The sequence below is a fragment of the Trachymyrmex cornetzi genome, unplaced genomic scaffold (assembly GCF_001594075.2).
Source record: "Trachymyrmex cornetzi isolate Tcor2-1 unplaced genomic scaffold, Tcor1.1 scaffold156, whole genome shotgun sequence".
In the NCBI taxonomy this organism is placed as follows: Eukaryota; Metazoa; Arthropoda; class Insecta; order Hymenoptera; family Formicidae; genus Trachymyrmex; species Trachymyrmex cornetzi.
Window position 1 is genome coordinate 383068 of NW_017296157.1, and position 25991 is coordinate 409058.

The 25991-nt window shown below is 31.0% G+C and overlaps 1 protein-coding gene across 3 annotated transcripts in view; it reads left to right on the forward strand.

Moving 5' to 3' along the window:
• The window catches only part of LOC108758394 (atrial natriuretic peptide receptor 1), a 110073-nt gene that overhangs the window by 82977 nt on the left and 1105 nt on the right, over window positions 1–25991 (forward strand). For all 3 annotated transcript variants that reach the window (XM_018503334.1, XM_018503335.1, XM_018503333.1), the window contains 5 exons: window positions 4437–4586; window positions 9146–9338; window positions 11539–11713; window positions 12992–13090; window positions 24055–24146. In XM_018503334.1, coding sequence (XP_018358836.1) covers window positions 4437–4586; window positions 9146–9338; window positions 11539–11713; window positions 12992–13090; window positions 24055–24146 — 709 coding nt within the window. The remainder of the gene's footprint in view (window positions 1–4436; window positions 4587–9145; window positions 9339–11538; window positions 11714–12991; window positions 13091–24054; window positions 24147–25991) is intronic.

The window sequence follows — 25991 nt, forward strand, 5'->3', positions numbered from 1 at the left end:
CACATCATTGATTAATTATAAATAATGTATTATCTTCGTAAAAGATTGTTTGTTTTTGTGATATCGTTACAAATGTCAAACGGTTACAAATATCAATTTCTATAAATAGAGTAGGTGTATAAGTGGTTTAAAATCTTTGTAAAATTACTATTAATTTATAGTTTCCATCTTAAGAAAAATTTACTGTCATTCAACAAATAAAGGAAAAACAAGTCAGACGAGAAAAGAAAGCTGCTGACTACGCTTTAACTATCGTGCTTTACTCTCATTTGTTTTTATTATTATTATTATTATTTCGAGAGTCATAGGAGAAATTTTCTTTTCTAAAGAAAAGAAAAATTTTATATACGCAATTATTTTGGTATAAAAAAAATGAAGTGCTCGCATAATGCGAATTTATTCAGATTCTCAGAAAAGTTCTGTGCGCAGAGTCGAATTTCACCGTTTGTATGAAGTCGAGCAAAAAGCTTGTTAGTGGCACGGCGCATTCAATAATATGAATAATTAACGTATTCAACAAATTAACTGGTCGACGTTTAAATCCTCTAGTTCCGTAATTAATAAAATAGATACATTCTATGTGTCATATATTTTATATTAAAATCTGAATAAACATTAACTTACATTTACTCACTTAACTAAGACATATTTAATAATTATCTTATTATGGCGTAGATAATTTCCTGATTCACTAATGATATATAATTTATCATAACTTCGCTGAAAGAAAAGATTTTGTTATGCCCATTTCTATCAACGTAGATTAACTTCAATCTCGGTTCAACTTACTCTTCGTCTTTTTCTAATCTTTAGAACTAGAAAAAGACGAAGAATAAGTTGAACCGAGATTAAAGTTAATCTACATTGGTGGAAACGGGCATTATAGGAACAAATCAAAGGAAAGCAAATGTGATATTTGTTAAAAAAACAATCGATTTGTTACGATTGCAAATTAATTCGTCAATGTAACAAATAATCAATAGTATCGCTAGCAAAAGTTTCCTACAACTTAAGACTCCACGATCATCTACGAATTCTATGTAAACGAGCTAAAGTCTATCCAAAAGCTAGGTTAAATTCTATATAGTTTGTTTCTGTTACTAATAATTGGTTGGTATAGCAGACTAGCAGCAATCACAACAACATAATTTGTTGTTACATATTTACCGATCACTGGTTAAAGGTACTCATGGCTTGCTAAATTAACAAAATCCTTTCTCTCAGTATTCAAACTAAACAATTTTCAAGATTTCGGAATAAAGCACATCATTTATCAATTTGAATTATTTTACATGAATTAATACTTATGCGCACCTATTCCCGCGCTGACTCTCAGTTTCCTTAATTTTATTGTTATTTATTATTCTAAACAATTTTATTTTTATAATACATATAATGATTATTTTATACAAATTTATTATTAATTCAAATTTTACTTAATTTAGGAAAATAATTATCTTTGAAATTAATCGGTCTAATTAATATATGTGTCTGTGAAAATACCATTTTGCTGAAATTAAAATGTTCAGTCGAGATTGAATAAAATCGCGAAGGTGGATAAATTTTTTATCGATTTTTGTTCTTTTGCTGCGTATCCTTCAACCTTCCGATATTGGACGAACTACTAATTTCCAATAAATGGTGCGCACGTTATTGTGCAGATATAGAAAGCCGATTTATATATTCCTTCGAAAGTTTTCATATCGAAAATAATGGTTGTAAAGCAGACACGATCTTTTCCGTGGCGTACCTTCGCTTTTTGCGATAAGCTTCTTATCTTTAAAGCGGTGTAAAATGAATTCTAAAATATCATGAATATCAGTGAGCCGTGAATATAAAGTAACATGGTATGTTGTTTTAAACAAGTTTTTTAAACTAATTTATTCTTTGAGAATGAATAATTCGTATATGTAATATAATATTCATCCAAATATTGGCTAAATAGTGAACAATCGCGTTTTAATTTTCACATTTGAAAATAACTATATTCATTCAAGAAACAATCGTACTCGTTGATTCGGTATCAATCTATTCCATATTATAATTCTTAGCACAGGAAAATTGTATTCATGTATGCAAACTTATGCGAATAGTAGGGAACTTTATACATATATCAAAGAAATGCTACATTATTTCTAGCGAAATTTGGCCAAATGTCAATGACTGATATTTGATAGCATCTAAGTGGAACTTTAGTGAATGTCGATATTTTTTACGTTCCTTTCTTATCCTTGGAATGCGTGTTGTGTTATGTCAGCCTTCCCTGATAATCTGAGAAGTAAACCCTTACCATTGGGAGCTATTTCCGTTCATTCTTCTATGAAATAAACATGAAAATCTTGGAATGTGTTCGAGTGATAAGGATCTCTAACAGCCAATATTTCTATTGACAAAACCATACAATAAATTCAGGGTTGGATAGTACTAAGTTAAAAAGATAAAAGTTAAGTTAAAAAGTTAATTAATTTTAACTTAATTTAGTTACATTTTAGACTCTTAACTTTTTAACTTAATTTAGTTACATTTTATCGGTAACTATTATCTTTTAATTTGATTTTTTTTTTAGTCAATCCTTAGATACAATGCGAGAGGCTAATGAGTATATAATTTAGTAATTTTATATTGTATAATCGTTACTTGTGAACAAAAATAACTAGATTCTTTAATAAATAACCTGTGAGAAATGAAAAATACGAAAAATTATGTAAAATAGTCAAACTTTTCCTTTTTTTTTTATTGTTCGTTCGAACCAAATTTAACTTTTAACTTTTTAATTACTTTTTTTATTAACTTAATTTATAATTCAATTAATTTTATTATGGATTAACTTGTATTTTAATTAAGTTAAATTTTCAAGGCTGTTAACTTTAATTTAACTTTTAGTTAAAAAAAGAGTTAACTTACTCAACCCTGAATAAATTATCTCCTATCATTAAACAATTTTACATCACGAAAACTTTTTGTTACATTTTATTTTGTTACATTTTACGAAGAAAATTATGGCGCCATTGTTTTTATTTCTATCATTATTTTTATCATTGTTTTTATTTCTATCATTATTTTTATTTCATCATTATATCGTTATGGTTCTTTATGTTAAAATTATACTAAAATAATTACTTTCTACAAATCATATTCGTGTTCTATTACTTCATTTAGGCCCTATTGCACCAACGTTACTTTGATTTTAAGTGAGACTTAAAACTCTCTCTATCTCTGTCTCTTTTTCGCTCTAAAACGAAACAGAGAATTTTAAGTCTCGCTTAAAGTCAAAGTAATGTTGGTGCAACCGGGCCTTATTTTATTAATATCTACCGTCATTTGTTTAATGCAATCTTTTGTGAATGATTTTTTTCATTTCTTTCTAGAACTTTCTTTTGTCGCGTAATTTATCTAAATCATTTTATTGTACATTTTATCATTTTTTCTACACACGAAGCAAGGACTTTGTTTGATTTTCTTTGAATGTTTTGTTGCTGTCACAGAGAATACTGAATTTAAAAGCAAGCCCTTAATTTCGAGCGAAGCTGCATACACCTCATACACACACACACACACACACACACACAGTTGAGATATTATTTTTAAAATGCAAGCGGTGACAAATATTTCTTTTCTCGCATAATTTTCATCATCCCGCTAAGAAATGGAACGTTTCCTTTAATGAAATAGATGTTTTGTCACGTTGTAGGTCTTATCGAAATAAGTAAGAATATTATGTATAGAAATGTAAAACGGCTACCATTGTGATACGTAATCAAGATTTAAAACGAAAAATTTTCTCTCTACTGTTCAAATTAAATGAAATAATTCTCTCTATTATATTCTTCTTTATTATTTAAAGGAAATGAAATAATTCTAACATTTTAATGCACGTGCACAGTTCGTTTACTTTTTTATGAATTGCATTATCAGATTGCCAAGAAGATGCGTAATCGATGAAAAACTTGATTTTCAATAATATCTTCACCGAAGTGGTTATCTCGGTTATGGCCTTCATGGGAATCGATTATTACGATCTCAAACAATTCTCGATAGTGGTCCCTCATATCTACATGACATGGATATTACGTCTGACCGACCACAATCGCAGAGATTGGATTAATTGTCCTTTGCGATGGCTGTCTCGATTATGGTTTATCTTCTATCCTCTATATATTATACCTTTAAGTACTTGATCTATAGACGCTTCTCGTATAGCTTCTCGTCTGATCAAACAATATTGATGTAACTGGCGACGCGGATTAAATTGAAGAATTCCTTCTCATTGTTCGCGATTGATATCCGGTTATCAATATTCGATTGCCCGACACATCCAATTTAATATCTTATTCCACTGTGATTCGAATACTTTTTTTGTAATCCATTTTCCTCCACCCCATATATCGAAGTTAAATACGAAATTAGATATGAATTGTATTCTTTCTCTGTTTCAGAGACTATGAGAGCAGCAATATCCTGGACAATTTATTATCCCGCATGGAACAGTACGCCACGAATTTAGAAACGTTGGTAGAAGAACGTACGGCTGACTACCTTGAGGAGAAACGTAAATGCGAGGAACTTCTTTACCAGTTACTACCAAAGTAAGTTTTCACGAAACACGAATAAAATAAACTTTTCTTGGAAAAACCGATTTTGACTGTCATTACATTTGCTGTAAGCGAAAAATTTATCCAAAGTAACTTTCGCGTTTCGTACAGCAAACAGCTATAAATATCTAAACAACAATTATTTAGTCATCAATAAATACGAAGATATATATATATAAGATTCCTAACTCGAAAGCGACATTTGAAACAGAAGAGATCGAGGCTTGTTGTCACAGTTTTCACAATTTCGGTATTAGATTTTTTTTTAATTAATTATTATGATTAAAATATACTAATATGATAGAAAGAATCTTTTCTATATTTTCATACCAGTAATGATTATATATACTGTATAATTTCTTTACAATAAATGGAATACGAACATGTTGCATATAGTCAACTTGCCCCGATATGTGGGGTAAATAACATATATATCACGGTGTAAATTGCCTGTATATATAATAAACTTTATATTAAATTAATAAAAACGTAATAGAAAAGTAAGAGAGAGAAATAAAAATCAGATAGTAGATATGTACTTCTTAGAAAAAAATGTAACTTCCAAAATTATTTTGTAATGATATATTAAATAGCAAAATGTCATTAAAGAAAAGCAAATATAAATTATTTTAAATACGACAGAAAACGTTATCATTTTGGTCAAAGTTAGATGTTTCGAATAATGCAATATAAGTTTATTGTAAAATAAATTTATTTGTAAAATAAATTTATTTCAGATATGATTGTGTGTGTGTGCGTGCCGATAACTTTCGGACTTTCAACAGGTAATATTTTTCGCAATAATTTCTTTACAGTTTTTCTAATTTAATTTACAGAGAATTTAGGGGGTTTAGTAACGTTTCATACTGTTTGTGTTGAAAGTTCAAGAGTTATCGGCGCGAAATCATATCTAAAATAAATTTATTTAATAAAAGAATTTATATTGTATTATTCGAAACATTTAACTTTGACCGAAATGATGGCGTTCTCTATCGTATTTGATGTATTCATATGTACGGTTGTTCTAAAGAATATATATATATTATTGCTCTCAATTGTCCGGAAATTTCTGATTGATGATTATTTGAATATATATGTATTTAAATTATTTTAGTTTTATACTTTATTTTAATATAGAAATATTAAATATAAAGCGTTTTATCACGTTATAATAAAATGTTCACATGTGCGATACAGCAAGTTAACCTAATCTTGTCTTATTATATAACGTATCCCATCTCTACACACGTCTGATTTTTATCATTTTATTATAATACAAACATTGTTACTTAAAATAACGTGTCGTATTTTTGTCATTTTTTTAAAATTATAAGTTTTAGAAAAAATATGAGTTGATACATCAATTCAGCATACTTTGCAGGCATTTTAAGAATTTCTGTATGTCAAAATATAAATATATGGCGATGTTGCACTGCATGCTTGACTTCCGTGTTCAAAATACATGATCCATTGGCGGCGTAGAGGACTCAAGTTATAATTATTTGAAATGAAAGTTTCTTGAAAATTTTGAATCTGTATGAGAGTAATTTCAGTTAAGCGTAGCGATTTTTTTAAATAATTTTTTTTAAAGAAAGGCAGCGGTTAATAAAAATTCTTTTAATTTCACTATATTTTGAACATTTTAAATATCTCGCCCTTCAGAAACTAACAATTAAAAAAAATCCCTACGCTTAACTGAAACTGTTCATTTTGTGAATACTGTTCAAAGTTGAGGCCGATCGATCGAAAATTGTTCGAGTTATAGACGCCGCCAGTTGAAAAAAGTTATTTTGAGAAAAACGCTTTAAAGATGCATATTTCAGCACTATGCACCCCTTAACTAAAACTCACATAACTCGAGAAATACTTCAAATTTCATAAACCTTTTAAGAGGATATTTTTAAGACATCAATTTTTCGAAAAATGTAAAAAAAATTTTCGATTTTTTGAAAATTTTACTCTGGCTTACCTCCTTAATACGAAATTATGAAACTTGCCTCCTCTTGAGTTAGATTTTTTATTTTTCTATTGTAATTGTTTGATTTAGGGAAAAAGTACCTATGTTATAAAAGAAATATTTTGCGGTAACTTTTTCATTGTTTTTTCCGTCATAAATACATAAATGGAACACAATGTCAATTTGCCTTTTATGCCAACAATCCCCGGTCTTCCCTGTACATATATATTTACATATATATTTTTATATATCACATTGTAGATTCAAAGCATATTTAAATTTTTGAAAATATTATTTTATTAATTTTATATTCTTTATTTTTTTTAAAAAGAATATTTTTATTAATTCCAATAATTATTATAAATTGCATGCATAAAATTTTTGTTTGCCTCGCTGCTATAGTTCTAATTAACTTTTCGCTGAATTTTCGTATCACCACTTTTTTCTGTCTGAATTATTACCTAAATTATTATCAGGCTATATTGCTAGAATTACGCTAATTTAATTGGGTATAAATTATACATTAATGAACGTAAATGAGAATTCTTTTTTACTGAACATATGAACATTAAACACTAATTAATTCAAATGCCTAATAATGATCGAGTATCAAATGGCTTTTACATCAAGATGCAACAATGCGCCATGACGTAAATTAACGGCTGGGAGAATCCTTTCGTGTTACAGACAGCGTGAAATTGAACGGTGTAACGTGGAAATAGAAAATTACAGTCGAATCGAACGACTTGCTCATGTGACAGGCCACGATTGAAAGAATATCGAAAGTTGGTCAACTTTAAAACTGAAATGGATCTAAAGTCTAAGAGTGAAAATTATCGATGCGTACAGTTATGAGACGATAAGTAAACGGAATGAGATGATTAAAGCGTCATTAAAAAAAAGTCTAATCCGTAGAATTGCAATATGATTATTATCTAACAAAAGCTGAGTTTTTTAAATTCAATATTGCATATGACGATTGGAGCAATGTAAAATGTAATAAGTCTCAAAATAATTTATTAAAATTTGTCGTACATTAATGTAATTGTTACGTTTTTATTACGGTGTGATAAAATAAAGTTATATGTTTTCATTATGGTATGATAAAACAAGGTTTTCTATATTTGCTTGGAAATCTAACATACTTATGATAAAATCAATTAAAAACGCGGCGATATTAAGACAATATCAACATCATTTTACCTGATTGAAGTTTCGGTAAAAATAAAAGAATTATATCTATATATGTTTTATATATATATATATAATGCTCGTTTATACGAAATTATTTCATTACAACGTGTGTGGTTAACATATAACTTTTCACATAACTCACATAACTTTTAGCGAGTAAATAGGTGAACCTTAATAAACTTTACGAAGATAAAAGGAAGCGAAGTACGAGGAAAATTTGTTGAAAGCTTCGAAAACTTTATCACCGCTCGTCCTTCGTGAGTGAGAATTCTTTTGTCAAGCACCAGTGATGTAATTAGTGCACTATCGCGGCCGTTTAATCGATATCATATCACAATACATGACACAGTGATACGAAATTCGTATTCGAAACACAGATCTTTGCGGAATGACAAAATTTCTGTGTGCAATAACAATACCTTATTATTCATTCCAAAAGCAATGCTTTTTATTCCTGTGCAGAGTTTAATTTTAGCAAAATGAGTTCTTTTGAATATAACATTTTTTATCAAATTATATATGTATGTATAAACGTTATAATATCTCCGCGCACTGATTTTTAATCTTTGTAAAAGGCATATGTAAATATTTTTTTTAGAGTTTTAAACATGTTTCAAAAGAGACTAATAAAACACCACTAGTTATACACATAGTTTTCTCTTAATTAATTTCTAGAAATTCAATTTTAAAATTTATCGAACGTTCTTGATGAAAAGTTAAAATGAATTCTATGCGAAAAAAATTTGTCGAGAAAAATAAATTTCCTTTATACTTTTTTAAATTAAAAATTTGTATAAATTTGAAGAAATTGTAAAAGTCAAGAATTTCCAAATAAAATTCCTGTATAGAAGGAGAGAATTTTTTCTTAGAATTTAAATTTAAATTTAAATTTTATATAAATTTCTCTCGTTCATTAATAAAACTATTAATACAATAAAATATAAAATAAGTTTGATTAATTTTACTGAAGTGCATGGTAAAAATCTTTAAAATATTGTATTGTACCACAACTACCATATTTTCGGGGTAAATTAAAAAAAATTCTCTTCACGTAGAGATCTTGCCTCTTTTGAAATCATTTACCCTTTTTTTAAGGAATATAAATAAAAAATATGCTAGTCTTCTCTCTTGCTCCATTTAAATGGAACAAGCTTCTTATTCTTCTGTTTATTTTTCAATCAAGTAATAACTTGCTTTTCATTTTTCCTTAAATCATTGTGCTAAAACATATATGTATTATATATATACATATATGAATATATACGACACATATGGAACTCGTGGGTTCGCTAAACCTAAATGATTATACAAATTAGTCTGTACAGAAATTAGTATTTCTTAAACTTCTTTTCCGCTTACCGTCGTCTACAAAAGGCACGTGTTTGTTTATTTCTGCGAGCAGATCAGTGGCGTCGCAGTTGATCCTCGGGCAAAGCGTGATCGCCGAGACATATGATCAAGTGACAATTTACTTCAGCGACATCGTAGGTTTCACGAGTCTATCGGCCGAGAGTACGCCTCTGCAGGTGGTCGATCTGCTGAACGACCTCTACACGTGTTTCGATTCCATTATCGAGAACTTCGACGTTTACAAGGTAAGTATCGACCTGTTTTAAACGTATCCCGGGGACATAAAATGAAGATGATTTAAAGCTTCGGTCAGAAAGGGTGAATATTTTAACCGGGAGAGAGTAATGCTGCCTCATGAAATGGCGATAAAGTCGCAATCCGCGTCACACCAGTAATATCCAAGTTCTTCCGGCGCAATTTTATCGAAGCTGAACGAATAAAGCGTACACCATTTCGACAAGTTTTTCCGTTTGTGAGAACCTGACTTCATCTATTAAGAAACTTCGTCTACATCACTCTCTCACTTTCTGTCTCTTTTCCCTCCCCTTGCATTTTCCCAACAGTTCTGCCTTCAAGTTAAACGATCATCCAGAATATCGTATTGTTCATGACACGTTGTATTTCTCATGGAATCAAGCTCGAGTTTCTTTGATTCTATATTTACAAAATGTTCCACGTGCCCGTTATTTGGAGCTTATCGCGAGATGTTCAACCAATTAAGAACAACGCCAGAAAGAAACGAAGAGAAAGGAAAGGGTGAGAGAAACACCGTAATTCCGGAGAACAAATCGCCCTTGATTTCTTAGAAGAGCGAGTTTTCTTGAAAATAACACCACTACCGCGCGTGTGGAGTTGAATCTAAATTATTATAATATTCACGTGCAAGAAACGTGCCTGTATATAAGTATGGAAGATATAAAGACAGAATAAGAATCACGTGTAATACATGAATTTACAATTATAATTTTAAGTAAAACATATACATATGAAATGGTGGATGTATAGCGATACGAATTGCGTAAGATATAGTCGTGATAATATAACATCTTGCCGAGTAAAAGAGGACACTTTCACAAGATTATTTAATTAATATAATAAGAATAAAATGTATTAAGTGAACATGAAACCACACGGAATTTTTAATCGAAAAAACGCCAGCATTTTAGTTTTCAAGTCTTTATAATTTTAGAATCTAAAAGGCACTCTTCGATGCAGCACGATATAGTTACATGATTTTATTCTCATTATATACTTATATATATATATATATATATCCCCTCGCAACAGTTTCGCTGAACTCCATTACTTTACTTTAATTACAGATTAAACTTTCCCTTTTCCTCTCCAACGTTCTTATCTTTTCCCTCTATTCGCTTTTTAGAATATTGGATATTAAAATTAAATATAATCATCTGTTTACTATTTATGCTCTTTCGCATGTTTCATATAATCGTTATCGCGATTTATTTAGACGATGATTGTATGTTATCAGAGTTTATTGAAAAATAAACTTTATCATAATCTATATTTAATTTTCTATTAATATCACATCGCTTACGATTAATTCATATCGACAAGTTCATTAATAATTCGTCGCCAATATTTGCAGATGTCTTTTTTTAAATTATATCTCGACAGTAATTATGAGAACTTTTAAAGTCGATATTTCGAGAAATAAAATGGCTTTATGTCAGAAGATTGACACATTATACGTACGAGGCGGACTGCGAACCTTAAAGCTAACAGAGAAATTATGAGTAACAAAATACTTTTATAGATATATTCATTGATGAGGACCATATTCAAAGTCGAAACGTATGATTATGTAGTTTAAGTATATGTAATTTAAATAATAAAATTGCGTTATCATCATGCTTTTAGCTTTTTTAATCTAAAAAATTAGATATATTATTGAATTTATTTTCATCAGAGCCTTAATTGTTAATTATTAAAATGGTTTTCATTCATTACATTTGCAGCACTTTCTCTCATGTTTTCTGTTCCGTGATATTCCTACATTAAATACATTTTACTTTTAATCCGTTTATTTCACTCCAGTATTACGAACTTTTTAAGATCGTAGTGTCTTCGTTAAATATAATGGTGCCATTTCTGTAAACTTTTCTTTTTGTCTGACACTTTTTTTTTCTCGTACTTAATCTATTTAATCCGAACAGAAAATGATATAAAACGTGGATAGAAATAAATAAATTTAACATGAAAATATATTCGATGTAAAGATTTAACGTAAAAATGCTCTTTTGCTTTTTAAATGAATAGTAATAAATTTGAATACATAAATAAAACTACAACGTGTAACATAAAGGAAAACAATTTTATATAAACACGTAAAATTCGAAATTTTTATATAAACATGTTTTTATATTATTTTTATGATTTTTATCAATAACACATTCGACATCAAGTTTTACTTGATTTTTTCAGGTGGAAACAATAGGGGATGCTTACATGGTCGTATCAGGATTACCAGTGAGAAACGGAATGAATCACGCTAGAGAAATTGCGAGGATGAGTTTAGCCCTCAGGGATACGGTAATGACATTCAGTATTCGCCATAGACCAACCGAGCAATTAAAACTTCGTATCGGCATGCATTCTGGTGAGTCAACACTTTATCCTATACCTTTTTCCACTCGAGTAAAGCGAAACAAGATTAGTTTTAACATGTTTCTATAGGCGTGCCAGACTCATACTGCATATAGTCTGCAATCTCAGAATTTCTAATTTCAAGTTTCATAAGTACATAGATTGTGCATTATTTTGTTATTGCAACTTATTATTACATATTTGTTCTTCGCTAAGAAGAAAACTTTTTATATCATATTTTGTAGACTTTTCGATGTTTGATTAAAAAGAATAGCATGCTCAACATGTTGAAGAATGACGTTATAAATTTCCTTTATTACGAAGCGATTGCATGTAGCAAAGATCGAATATGCAAGCAATGAATTAATATTACGAATAACACAAATTGAATAAAAAACGCGGTACAATATTTCGAAATAATTCCCAGTGGGAATTTTTCCTCAAATTTACTTTCGCAGAATATCCATTCATTGAAAATAATATTTGATACAAGCGGAACTGATCCGGAAATGGTATTGTTGGAAAATATTAGCAGCCATGTGCTATTGAAAGCATTAATGATTGTATTTCTCAACTGAAGTGGTTATCATTTTCGGTTTTTTTTTCCATTAAATTTTAAATTCATGACACGATGGTCCTTAAACCATTACGTGACGAGAATCTTCATTTTCCAGATACTAATTTATCCCATTTCTACCTTTCGCTAAAATTTGTCTCGGTGACACCAAATGTTACGCGAATGAATCACACCGAAACGACATCCTTCAAAAACGCATAGAACTTAGATTAGTCCCGCTAGAAAAAACGACTTAGTATAATATATACATCGAGTGGTTATTCATAATTAGTAAAGTTCATTAGTTTTAAATAGACTCGGAGGACAACCGTCGTTTCTGCATTATCTGAAAAGAATAATTAACGTATTAGCGAAAGTAAGCGCTTGTCAAATTTTTTTTAATAAAGAATGAAAAATTGGCTTTTCAAGTATCAACAAATGAAAAACGACGTTAAAGAAAAAAGCAAAAATGTTTTTACGAAATTATTCTAACGATATATAATGGGGTACTTAAAAGATATTTTTTATAAGAAAGAATCTTCATGGAAAAAAATAAAAAGTATAAAAATTGTATTTTTTTAAAAACGTCCGAAAAACAAGAATTGTGTTTCAGATATTTTTATAACTATTACATCATTTCCATTATCTTTTTTCGGGAAAAAAAACGATATTAAAATAACGTCAGTGATAAAAATAACATAAAATATATAGTGCCGTACATGTGTTTCCTTGCAGGACCATGTGTGGCTGGTGTAGTAGGTCTCAAAATGCCTAGATACTGCCTGTTCGGCGATACGGTCAACACAGCATCCAGGATGGAGAGTAACGGTGAAGGTAATTAACAGCTCAGTCATTCTCAGAGAAGGAAACATTTTACGTTGGGGATGTAATGGGGAAAATGAGGAGGTAGAAAGTTATAGACACGGACGACAATTAAAGGGGAGAAGGAAAGGTGCGGTGACGAGAACAAGGTCGCCGCTTAAGAGAAAATCGGCCCTCGAGTGTTACCATAGAAACCATGGTTAGCTCGTTTTTAACCATGGTGTGCAATCATAACTGTTGATTCGCTTTAATCACGTATTAATTTTTCCGACATTTCCTACAATCATTAATAATGTGTCTCGCGTATTCAAGAATTATTAGTCTAATCAAATATCACGCGTGACCACGCGACGCTAGAATTGATTTTTAATCACTCATAATTTCGGGTTTTGATACTTCATAAATCTAACGGGACTCGATGTGAAAATCAAATTTGCTTTCTGTATCTCCTTTATGATTATCGATCGTACCCCCCAGCATTTTCAAGAGCTTTTTTTCCATGGTTAACAAGGATCTCGATCGCGGCTTGACAGAATAACACGCAACGATGAAATTGATTGTGCACTGGATCTCGTTCACTGACACGCTTACGAGGCACGCACAAGTATGCGGTGTATCGTTTAATGTTGCGTGGGTGGTTTTTCCCTCACAAGGACTTTGGTGCCGGCGTCGCTCGCGCGAGGCAAGGACGCATCGCAAGGCGCCACACGGCTGTTTATCGAGTTTCTTCGTAACTCGTTTCGTGCGTCGCGAGAATTATATCACGCACATTAAAGTTTCCGGGTGATAGATTATCATTGTCTGAGAGATTTCACGAATTTTCTTTTCGTCTCTTATTTTTTTGGCACGTCGATTATTGAATACACATTCGAGAGCGAAGTTCTGATATTTTAACAACCTTTCGCGAATTGTATTATCGTACGGACCGTTGAATTACAAGTACAAGCGAAATTTAGATTTTAATTTCAATCGATCGATCAATTTTCTCGTAATCGAAATATCGAGAGGCTGCAAGCAATTTCACAGGTACAAAAGAATGAAGACAAAAGACCTTTTGAAGACTATGCGGTTTTGAAAAGCAATTAAATAATACTTCAGTCATAATCTCTCTTCATTCTTCTTATTGTTAACTTTACTTTAAAGAGAAAATAAAGAGCTTTCTAAAGATTAATTTACGTCTAGAAAAGTAATTCTCAATAATATTTAATTTGTAATTTACTTTGATCTTATTTTCAATTTTAATTTCAGTAAACGTTTTAATTATTAAGATTTAATATTAAATTTTTTTTAGTTGTAACGGATAACTACTATCTTGGATATGTAAATTATTTTCATGTGTAAATCCAGTCTAAATTAAAATTTAAAAGCAAGATCATAAAATGGTTTCTATGGCATTTTCTATGTACAAGAATTGACATATAAAACTGTAAATATCACACGTTTGTAGAAAATTATTTTTGAGAAATCTTTACGATTCGTATTTGTAATTGTTATTTGAATCTTGCCTTAAAAGCGTGTCAGGTGAAATGCTGAACAAATTAAATGAGAAGTTTCACATTTTAAGATGTAAACGATTAAATGATTTCACTTTAATTAGAAATTTACTGTCATTATTTTGCTGAGAAGCGGAAAGTCCAACGTAATGTATATAAATCTTGACACAATTAAAGCAATACATTATCACGAAACATATTGTATGTAATATTGCTTATCATATATACTTATAAACATGTGATTTTAAATATATGATAAATATGCGATATGATTTTGCGTACATAAAGAGAGACTTTCAAAATTCTTAGCTTTTCTTTTTCAAAATAAATTCAACCTAAATGATTAATTATAAAAGAAAGGTAATTGAGAAATATCCTTAAGACTCTTTAATCCGTCAATAAATTATTATCGTTAATTACTTACAAAATGTATGGTTTTTATTCCAAAATAACATCGACATTTTTACTATGTAGAGATAGCAGAACGTGTGTATAGAAATTGTTAATGATGTTGACAAGAAATAATGTAAGATCCGAAAAAAATAATGTACCATCCGAGCGATGGTCCATTTCTGTCGATATAAGTATTTTTCATGTTCTCGACATATGTTCTTACAAATTTTTATTTCAATATGAATATCTCATTTTTTACTATATCGTCAATAAACGATCAAAATTTTATTCTTCATATGACATGTTAAAAATATGCTTTTAAAATATATCAAATATTCTAATAGATACAACACTGAGAAATATAATTGATTAACTTTAAAATAATTTATATGAAGATTTTTGCAATAAAAGTTGATTAAATTTCATATACTTGATACTGAAATTAAAATGCACTATTCTCATGGTGTTTTCAATTAAGTCTTCTAAAAATCTCTCCTGAATTGCTTGTAAAAAATACAAGGGATTACAGTACTTTTATTAATCCGGAAACAAATTATTTATTTTATCACTCCGTTTATTACTTTTTATCAAATACCGTAACAGAGAAATGTCTCCCATTACGTTTTCGTTTTTATAAAAGCAAAATTAAATTTCCTATTTATAATTTCGTACATTTTGCGATTAATATTTTGTTGCATAACTAGATATCAAAACGTATCAATAAATAATCAAACTATATACACCAGACTAATAATAATGCGTATTATAGTAGTAAACTCTATTTTATGAGGTTCGTGAATATGCATCTTCGCAAATATAATAATTCAATACAGTTATATGCAACATTTTAGGATGAAATATCAAATAGACATTAATATCAAATAAATACTAATTTATCAGAGCTTATTCGTTTCTAGGCAATGAATTCTCATATGAGCAAGATATTATATTACCTATAATATTTACAGATCTATTTTTTCCTCATAAAATATAATAATAGTTTGACACTCACCGATGTGATGCGCAGCGGAATTATAATTCTATGTTGATCTGCAAAATATAAATAATTTAAATTATAGAACCGCCAAAAATAACTAAATAATACTCCAAAAAATAATTCTTGCGCCAATTGAATTTATTCATTACTTTTAAGAGATATTTAATAAAATAATAATAATTTCTAAAAAATATATAATTTAAAAAAAAATTCTATTCTAAATATTGACTTTCGTAAATTTCGCAAAATAAAAGTTTTATTTATTTTTTACACGAATTACTCAGGCATGAATGATTTAAATATTTAATTAATAACCGATTAACAATTATAATACAAATATAAACGGATGAGAATAAATTTAATTAAAGAGGAATCCTATATTCGGTCAGAGCAGTGTTAGTGCTTAAAATTTTCTGTGTGAATTTATGTACACATTTTATTCTGCAAACTGCGTCATTAACAAGCAATTACCTAATTGCTAATAAGCATCAATTTTTTTTATAAAAAATTTTCGTAATAAATTATTCGCAAACTTAAGTTTCTCATTAACAGATTATTTATATAAAGATAATATTTAATCTTTTTATAAAGATGCTTATTCTTACCAAAAAAATAATTAAATTGCTTGTCAATTTAATAAGTGATATTATTACTCTGGTTTTGCTTTTAAGTCTGTTTTCTGTGGCTGAACTAACGCACACTTTTGGAACTTAAAGTGAAATAGGTATAGGTTTGATGTTTGTTGAAAGTGAGAAAGAGAGTTCTAATACAGGAACAGAGTCTAGTGCAGGAACAGAAAACAGACCACATAATTGCGCGTTTCAAGACCGAAAAGGATTTCGGCGCGCGGTTTGCAGAATTAGAATATATATATAAATTTACACAGAAATATTTACCTACATACCAAGATCCGCAAATCGAGGATTTTTGTTATTTAATTAATAACAGATTATTTCTGTACAAATAATATCGAAATGTTTATATACAAGTAACAAATTACTCACTCCTCGGTTGCGATACCCGATATCTCCCAAGTCTTCTTTTCTTCTCTGTCGTTCCGTTACGGCATTCAATACATATTCATTCTCGGAAGCTTGATTAATTATGCGCGAACTGATTTTCAGAATACGACGATCGCGCGACACTCTGTCTGGCATTCCCGACAGTCCCGACGTTAGTCGCACGCGACAGATATTTTATTGAGACGAAAGAATAACGCGAAGAGGGCACGCGCGCACGAAACTATGATCCGCTCGCCGCTCGGAGGCGTCGTCTACAATACACGGAGTAAAAAGTAAGAGTACGAAATTGACCAATCACAGTCGATTATTCTTCTCACATTCTACTGTGATTGGTCAATTTCTTACTCTTACTTCTTACTCCGTGTATCGTAGACGACGCCTGACGCTTCGCAATATGGCGTCGTAGACGAAGATCGCGACCGCAGCCAACTTAACGCGATATCCTCCGCGGCAAGTTCCAGCTGCTCTGTACTTCAGGGTTATCCGCTCGTTGCTCGGGACTCGTGTTTCGCAATATGGCGTCGTAGACGAAAATCGCGACCGCAGTTAATTTAACACGACATCCGCCGTGGCAAGTTCCAGTTGCTCTATATTCAGGATTGCGTTCCAAAATTCAACTCTGTCAACTCGTATATCATTTTATCCTTGCTGGTCACCGAATGTTGAATAAAGATGAAAGATACTCGGAGTTGACGGAGTCATGTTTTGGAACGCGTCCCTGCATGTACTTGGCGCGCGTGTTCAATGTTTGAATAACAAATCATATATGTGTTCGGGATATACTCGGGCTTCTCATCTTTCAACTTTTTGCTAAATATAATATTTAATATGTAATACGCGAACGATCGATATACAGTGAGAGCAGAAAGTACAAGAAAATTTTTTATAAAGTCTTATTTGTAAAAAATAAATATTAATTAACAATTTTATGCAATGAATATATTCTGTTCTAACATAAACAAACGAGCTTCGCATGTATTCCTGATTTTAGAAGCTAAATTTCTCGACTGTACGAATACTTTTTGAGCATCGAAACAATAGAATTTTTAATTTTCGCTTATTTTTCAGATGATATATTTTCTATAATTAATACACATCTTTTTAATATATATAATTCTAAGAAATATACAGTCTATTTTATTCTTTATGAATAAATTGTTAATTACCCAGCAAGAAATGAACGTTAATTAAACGTCGAATCGCATCGAATTGATGTTGAAATCATTGTATCGATTCGACATCAATTTAATGACTCATTTCTTGCTGGACAATATTTACTTTTTAAAAATCAAGTTTTTTTTTAATTAATATTTTCTCTGTACAAATACTTTTTGCACTCACTGTATATATTACGGCTTTCCAATATTAAAATTATGTCAGGGTCATGTATCATTTTTACGCCCTCGATAATAATTACATTTGAAATCGACGAAGTAATCATTGTCTCGTGAACATGATTTATGATTCGGATCGCTTCAAATTCCAACTCGGATAATTGAATATGCGCTTTGATAAATAGTCATCACTTCAATACATTTATGAGATTTTAATCGCGGTAATTAATTAATCACGCACGTTGAAAATTGCTGTTTACGAGGAAAGGCTCGATCGATTTTTTTTTTCTACTACTTGTTGAGACCGCGTTTCGAGAAGTAACCTAGGAATCGTATTTTTGAAAAATATCACATTCAAAAATGTACGAAAATATTTTAATATACGTTACGTATTATTATATTACACATTTTCTCAGTATTTTTATAGAAAAGTAATGTCAACTTGCTACGTAGAGCTTTTTTCGAAAAAGCAAGTTGATTATTTGTAGTTGTTTTAACATCAAAATGACACGAAAGATTTTTATATTAAAATGACGTCTCTAATGTCATTTTCACATCAAAATGACAATGTTAGCTTGTTACCTAAGAATAATACTACGACGCACAGAGCGACCGTTGCTTACTGACTCGAGTTTGACAAACACAACAGTACGCTGTACGTTGATCCGAATTATTCGAAGCCAAACGGCATATATTAATTTGCCGCTACGAAATATATAATGCAGACAATATTGGTTTACACCCTACGTTTAGGCCGCCACCTATACTCTAAATCTAACCTAAACACGACAGTGTACGGTGTAAATACTTATAACCTCGCTTAGGTAAGGGATCTTTTTCAAGATCCCTGACCTCTCTTAGGCTGCACGACCTACCTAGCTTTAACGCATGTAAACGCAGGCAGACGGCCTAAGGCGTAAAGTGTACTAAGAAACTAATAGATGACTCTATTTCATGTTTTGTAATGTGCAATAAGCTGTGTACGTAGAAATGGATTTTATATTAGTGGATTTTATATTATAGGTCTATATTGGGGTAAACGCTCCGTTTGAGACCTGTCTTAGGTGGGGTAAAGGTCAGGGTATAGGTCAGGTCGTTGGGTGTAAACTAGGCCATTGTTTGTGAGCTGAATGTTTCTATCTCTCTGTTGTCTTGTTAAGTGAGATAAAGAACAAATAAAAAAGTATAGACGCTAAGCTCTGTCTAGATTGGCTAGCTCGAGTGCCTATTCTTTTTATTTTCTCACTCGACGAGAGATGATAAAGAGATAAGGGTGCAGGCACAATAGAAGGAATAAGGAATTAGGAATAAGGAGAATAACGATTTCAATCTATCAGAAACCGTATATCCAATTTCTGATAGGTTGAAATCGTTGCTTATTCTTAATTCCTTATTCCTTCTAATATATCTGCACTCTAAAAGTATTAACGTACACATGAGGTGAGCGATTGCTTTCGTTAAATTCTGGCATAGAAAAACAAATAATATATAAAACGTAATTTTCCAACTTTGTTTGTTTCTGATTTCATTAATTCATCTCTACTTTCATTAATTTATGTGTCATGCAAATAATAGGCTGAGTTTTTGTGTACTGCAAATTACAACAAATCTGAAAGAAAATTAAATTGTAAATATCATTTTTACAATGAAAATTTGTAACGCTTGTTGCCCAACTCGTGACTCACATTATTCATAAGAAAGTTCGTTGAAGATCCTTGAAGGCTAACTTTAATAAGTATTTTAATTAGATTTGTGTGAAGATTTAAATTTAGCCTCACCCCCCCCCCCCGTTGACTAAAATTCTGGATGGAAGCGTTTAGCTTACGAGTTTACAAATATTGAACAGGCATGATCTAATCATTTAGCGCATAATAAAGTAACACCGAATGTTCTGTTTCTCGTATTTCAAGTTAATTATTAACCGAAGCGATTGATATATCCACTCTTGAGTTATTTTACCCAATAATTCGCGTATTACATCGCGCTTTCGATTTCAAGAAATCGTCAAACTATAGGTCTATTATTTATTGCTGCACTTTTTGCTGGTACACACAGTGCAACAAGTTGAAGTGAAACAAATATACATTTGTTTTGCTTCAACTTATTGCACCGGTTCAGAGCAATAAAAAACAGACCTTATGTCGCAATGAAATAATATTGCGTATTTGAAGTAATAATTTGTAATTTTCCCTATTGTTTCAATTCGCGAGATTTTTAAACGCGTGAGACATTTGTGTCGATAAATAATTGTTGCCACAATATACATACATACGAGTTTTCAATCTCAAAAGAGTTAATTGTTCGTGCGAATAAACGGTAATTATAATCATAAAGAAGGATCGTGCCTTTTAATAGACGCGTTTATTACGATCGCATCTTGAAAAGTAATGCAAACTTACTACTTATTCAGCGGCACGCGTCTTATCAACCGGAGTCTCGGCGTGCAAATACATAGTGATAGCGTGGCAACATTGTTTACATAGCGCCACGCTGTATGCCGCAGAAAACAAACACAGCGTGCTTGGAATCGAGGACCGGTTAAATTATTCAACGTCGGTTAAATTCTTCGAAATATTCAACATATTATAAAATACAAACACGTCTAACTTCTCTTCTCTTTATTTTAAATTGATTTTATTAAACGGATTATTGTATATTTTATTTTTTATTTTTGTTTACTTTTTATTCTTTATGAATAATGTCGCTTAGAATAATGACTAATTCCATTTATTGTTTTTTTTAATCTTAATCCCATATACATATCATAATTCAATTACGAGTAATATACATAGATATAAGTATACATTACTAATATCCAAAAAATTTTGACTGTCACGCATAAATTATTCAATTCTTTTTTATGATAAAAGTTTGAATAATTGGTCAATTACTCTATTTCAAAAGAATTATTAAATCAAATTTGTATTTAAAAAATAAGATTTATTTCTGTTTACATAAAAAATATTTAAAAAATTAAAGTGTTAATAAAAATTTATTTAATAAAGAAAAATTTATTTAACAAAGGGTATTTTTACTAACTTCTCTAATAAAAATAAACTCCGAATGAAATATTATTCAGAGAGAGAGAGAGAGAGAGAGGGAGATTCCTGAAAATTTGGAATTTCGCTTCAAGCATTTTGTGCAGGTAAAGCTTTAGACTTAATCAAATTTTATTGGACGTTAATTTGATCGATTATACGGTAACGCATGCTATTCAAGAGCAATATATCTTTATTACTCTTTATTAAATATCGCTGCATACGCATAGTTAATTAATGTCTCATCAACAGAGAATATTTATTATATGAAATAATTAGTATATTATGTAGAGTAATTAATCGTCTCCGAAGATACTACGTAACTGATTTAAAACGAAGCTATTGATTCTCAAGCAGCCTCACTGTACTCTCTTTTCTTGTAGGAAACGCAATCAAGTTCCTCGAGAAATAGGGCAGATCATACGAAAATTGCGTATATCGGATTAGCATATTTGCGATCGTTCGTTCTGGCCGTCGGCCGTGCTGTAATCGAACTTGCACATCTAGTCGACGACGGAAGTTCTGATCAGTGCGCGCAGTAACTTTATTATCGGCTTAAATCCCATTAAAAGTTTCCCTGTACTGCCGGTTTGAGAAGATGTGATAGCGCCGATTTATTCGCATTTAGTTTAGATTACGCGAATTTTCAATGCTGTAAATCGATTTGTACCTCATTACATCTTTCAACAGTATCTCAGCATAATTTTCAAACGTTTGAAAATGTTTAATCGTGTTTCTTATATGTCTTCTTTTTCTGTTTAAACTGAAGCACATATTTGAAAACTTGTACAAGTCGTTCATTTTACATTTCTGAGAATAAATGAAGAATTAGTTTATCATTGTGTGTGTGAGCAACTCATCTCGACGAACAGTCAGATTAAATCACTTTTCAGCATATTTTATTACATAGTTCATATAAAAATTTATAGAAAATTTTCTTTAAAAGTATTATACTTTATTTTTAAATTATACAATTATTAAAATAAATTGTGTTTATATATAAATACAATAGGTTTAGCTTTATACTTTTTGAATAATTTATGAACGTGCTTCGTATAAGTCCTCCGATGAAAGGACAGAAAATCGACAGAGTCGAGTTATCGTATCAAGGTCTCCAATTCATCTCGTTTGACACAAAAAAGGTCGCAAGCGATTCACCGAAAAGAATTTGCCTCTTGCGAATTTCATTGAATCCCATGTCAAACGTACATAGCCTCGTAGTGACAGGAAGAAGTTAATTGGAAGTCAAGATACGAAGTTTATATGTCAAAAAGATTTAAATTCTCTAGTTCTCCTTATGCGCGCGTTGCCTTGACGCTGTTCGTCGAAGCATCAAAATAAACCGAGTCATTTCTGTAAAGGTCACGTCAGATCGCGAAATTTATGGAAACCATATGACAACAACTCAGTGTCGTTGCATAATTATTAATGCAGTTTTTCAGAGAATAATTTATTGTGCTTCTCTCGATTACCTCGCGTAATGAGATAAGAAGTATTTCTATCTACCGAATGGACCGAATGAACATTATTGAGTACCATTATTGCGTACCGCAAAATTGCAATGTTTTTATCGTTTAGAATTTGAATTAACGTTGCTTCTGGTAAAATAAATATGTATTTCGTCCCACACACTGCGTGCTAAAGTTCAATTTACGTTTAAACAGAGAACAAGAATAGAAGCAAATCAAAAGTTAAAAAGAAGTTTTACATTCATGTTTTTTTTCTAAAACTTTTCTTCTCAGAAATAGTTCTTCTTAACTTTTTATTACCCGAAGATCATCGATTTTTCTTAACGTTTTAAATATGAAGAAAAACGGAGCAAAAGAGAACATCTGATTGTCAGATACTAGCATTAAAATATCGTTATGCTTTTTAAACGTTCTGTAATTTAGTTGTAATTTAAAAGCATAGAAGATAATAAAAGAACAATCGCGTAAATAATAAAAGTACGTAAAGTTCAATACATCGAATACATCACTGTGCACCGTGGCACACGCACACACATACATACACACACACACACAATGTGTGTGTTAAAACTACATTTAGTCTTTAAAGTGCACTATCATCAGAAGCGACCGATTCAAAGCGAGCTTATTCGTGTGAAGCATAATTACTTGAAAAAGCTCTTTTGCGTAAATTTCAGTCTATTTTTTTTTTATTTTTGTTTCTCATGTTCGCTAGTTGTTAAATGTCACATTTCAATATTTGAAACGGTTTACAGAAAAAGATACAATATGTTCTCTTGCTGAAATTAATTTTATGAGATTAAAACGTTACTAAAATCTGATACATTATCTTTAGAGAAATAAATTTATGGAATAAATCAATAAATGCCTTAAAAAAATTTTTCTACCAAAAAATAATACATATATGTATTATGTTCGAAATAACTAACTTTAAAAGGTAATCATTCGAGATATTATTTTATACTTTTTATACACTTTGCATCTATAGGATAAACCCGATAAACGTCATTCAAAGACATTAAAATTTGCTGTGATAATTATGTAAAGGCTCAATGTACGACAAAGGTAATGTTTATAAGCGAAGCAATTATATGGTTTGGTATTATTCTTTAATTAGTCATTTTACGTGATATAACTTAATTGCGTAATATATCTTAAACATTCCGAATTAGCGCTGTGAAAGGATTGCAGGACGCGCGTAAAACAAGTTCTTTTCCTTTTCTGCAACAGCTTTGAAGATTCATGTCAGCCCGAAGACGAAGGAAATCCTAGATACATTTGGCACATTCGAACTCGTCTGCAGGGGAGAAGTTATATTGAAGGTAAGTTTTTGATATATGCGATTTTTCCTCAATTTTGAAATACGTTTCTGTTTACTTCGCTTTTTATCTTACAAACCCAGTTGTTGCTTTTTTCCTAGAGAGCGAAAAGACTAAGATTCCATACAAGTTTGTATTGTGTGAAACTGTCAAGTGATTTTTTATGTGGCGGATGTTAGCGAAGAGAATGATCATTGCGCGAGTTCAGTTGCGATCTCGTTTTGTAGATTGCGACGGTAATGCAAATCTTTTTATTCTCGTGCATCCTTGTACAGTTTTTTGCAAGTTAATTTTCATATTCGCAATTTAATGAAGGATTTTATTTACACCTACGAAGTAAAACGTTCCATTGCAATGACTCAGAGTTGTTTATGCTTATATTTATTTAAAATATCTCTAATTTATTTTTATCGTATACCAGGAGTGGCCAATTTTTTTATCTGATGTACTATTATGGAGCTGTTTCGAGATTTTTGGATTGTCATTCTGCTGCAGAATTAAGAAAAAAAAACTCATAAAAAACACTTAATTTCTTCTTTTAATAAGACTTCTTCTATTTAACAAAATTGTTTTCTGTTATTATGTTCTGTTTTGTTTTAAATAGAGTTTATAGTGTTATTTTATTGTGCTATTTTTGGTTTTCAAAATTTTTTTCTAACAGCGTGTTTCTTTAAAGGTAATTGGAAATAAAGGCTATTGAAAATATCTTTGCGTGCCGTGAGGATTGGCTACTTTCTGTTGTAATAAAGATAAATATATTTAAAATACAAATTTATAGAATATGAGTTTTTCGCACCGTTGACAATTTTTATTAAAATGGCGTTAATGAATAACACCTCTCTCCCCAATTTTATTCCAACGCTTTACGTTTTATGAAATATTTATATAATAAATATGCATATAAATATTTATATTTTATAAAATATTTATGCAGATTTTATCGGATGTTATCGGTTTCAGTTTTTAACGCGTAACGCAACGGTCCTTCAACAAGGGTCTCGACTTTCTCAACTTCGACAAATCACATTTACACCTTCGAGAGGACCGTGAATTGTAGATTGCACTCGTATCCGACGGTTAGCTTCTATATGCGCATTTCTCTTGTTACATATTCAGAGGTGCTCTACCATAACCAAGTGCGTTATGTTCTCTTGCTTAATACACATGCATCATGTGCATCACGTCGCCCGTTGTTCACAGGTGCGATCTGTCTCCGTTTTCCCGGAAGAGAACAATTCCCACTGGCGGCAATCAATTTCGGCGTCGCATCGTCGAAATTATAGTAGTTCGTCCAGTATGTCACTGTTGTCCATGTGACAAAGCGGATGACACGATGGGGACGCGCCATAGTTCCGAGATCAGGATTCCGATATCACGGGGGATCATCAATACCTCAAGTGAACGGCAATAATAAACGACCGCTATTACAGATGTCCTATTTATTTGTGATTCGATCGGTTCGCCTCGAACGCACAATCGTAAACATCGTTGACTTGTCGGTCGATTAAGTACACCTTCTCGAATGATGGACGAAGGCGTCCACGGAGTGATTGGATCGTTTACCGTACAATTCGGGTCAAAGTTCAGCGGTCGCGAGTAAGCTCGAACGAGCGCGCGTGCATTTGCTGGCATTCGCGTAACTTTGCGGCGGTATGCAATTAATTAGTAAGATAGCGCCAGTGGAAATACGCACGGCAATTCGCGCATAGTATAGTACTGGGGCTACCGACCGGGAATTAAAATTCAAGTACTTCGTATATCACGGCTATTGTACACGCTACCGCTTATTTGAATATTTCACGAACGGGCCGAAGTTAAACGCATTCGCAGATCACTATCGCGTAACAA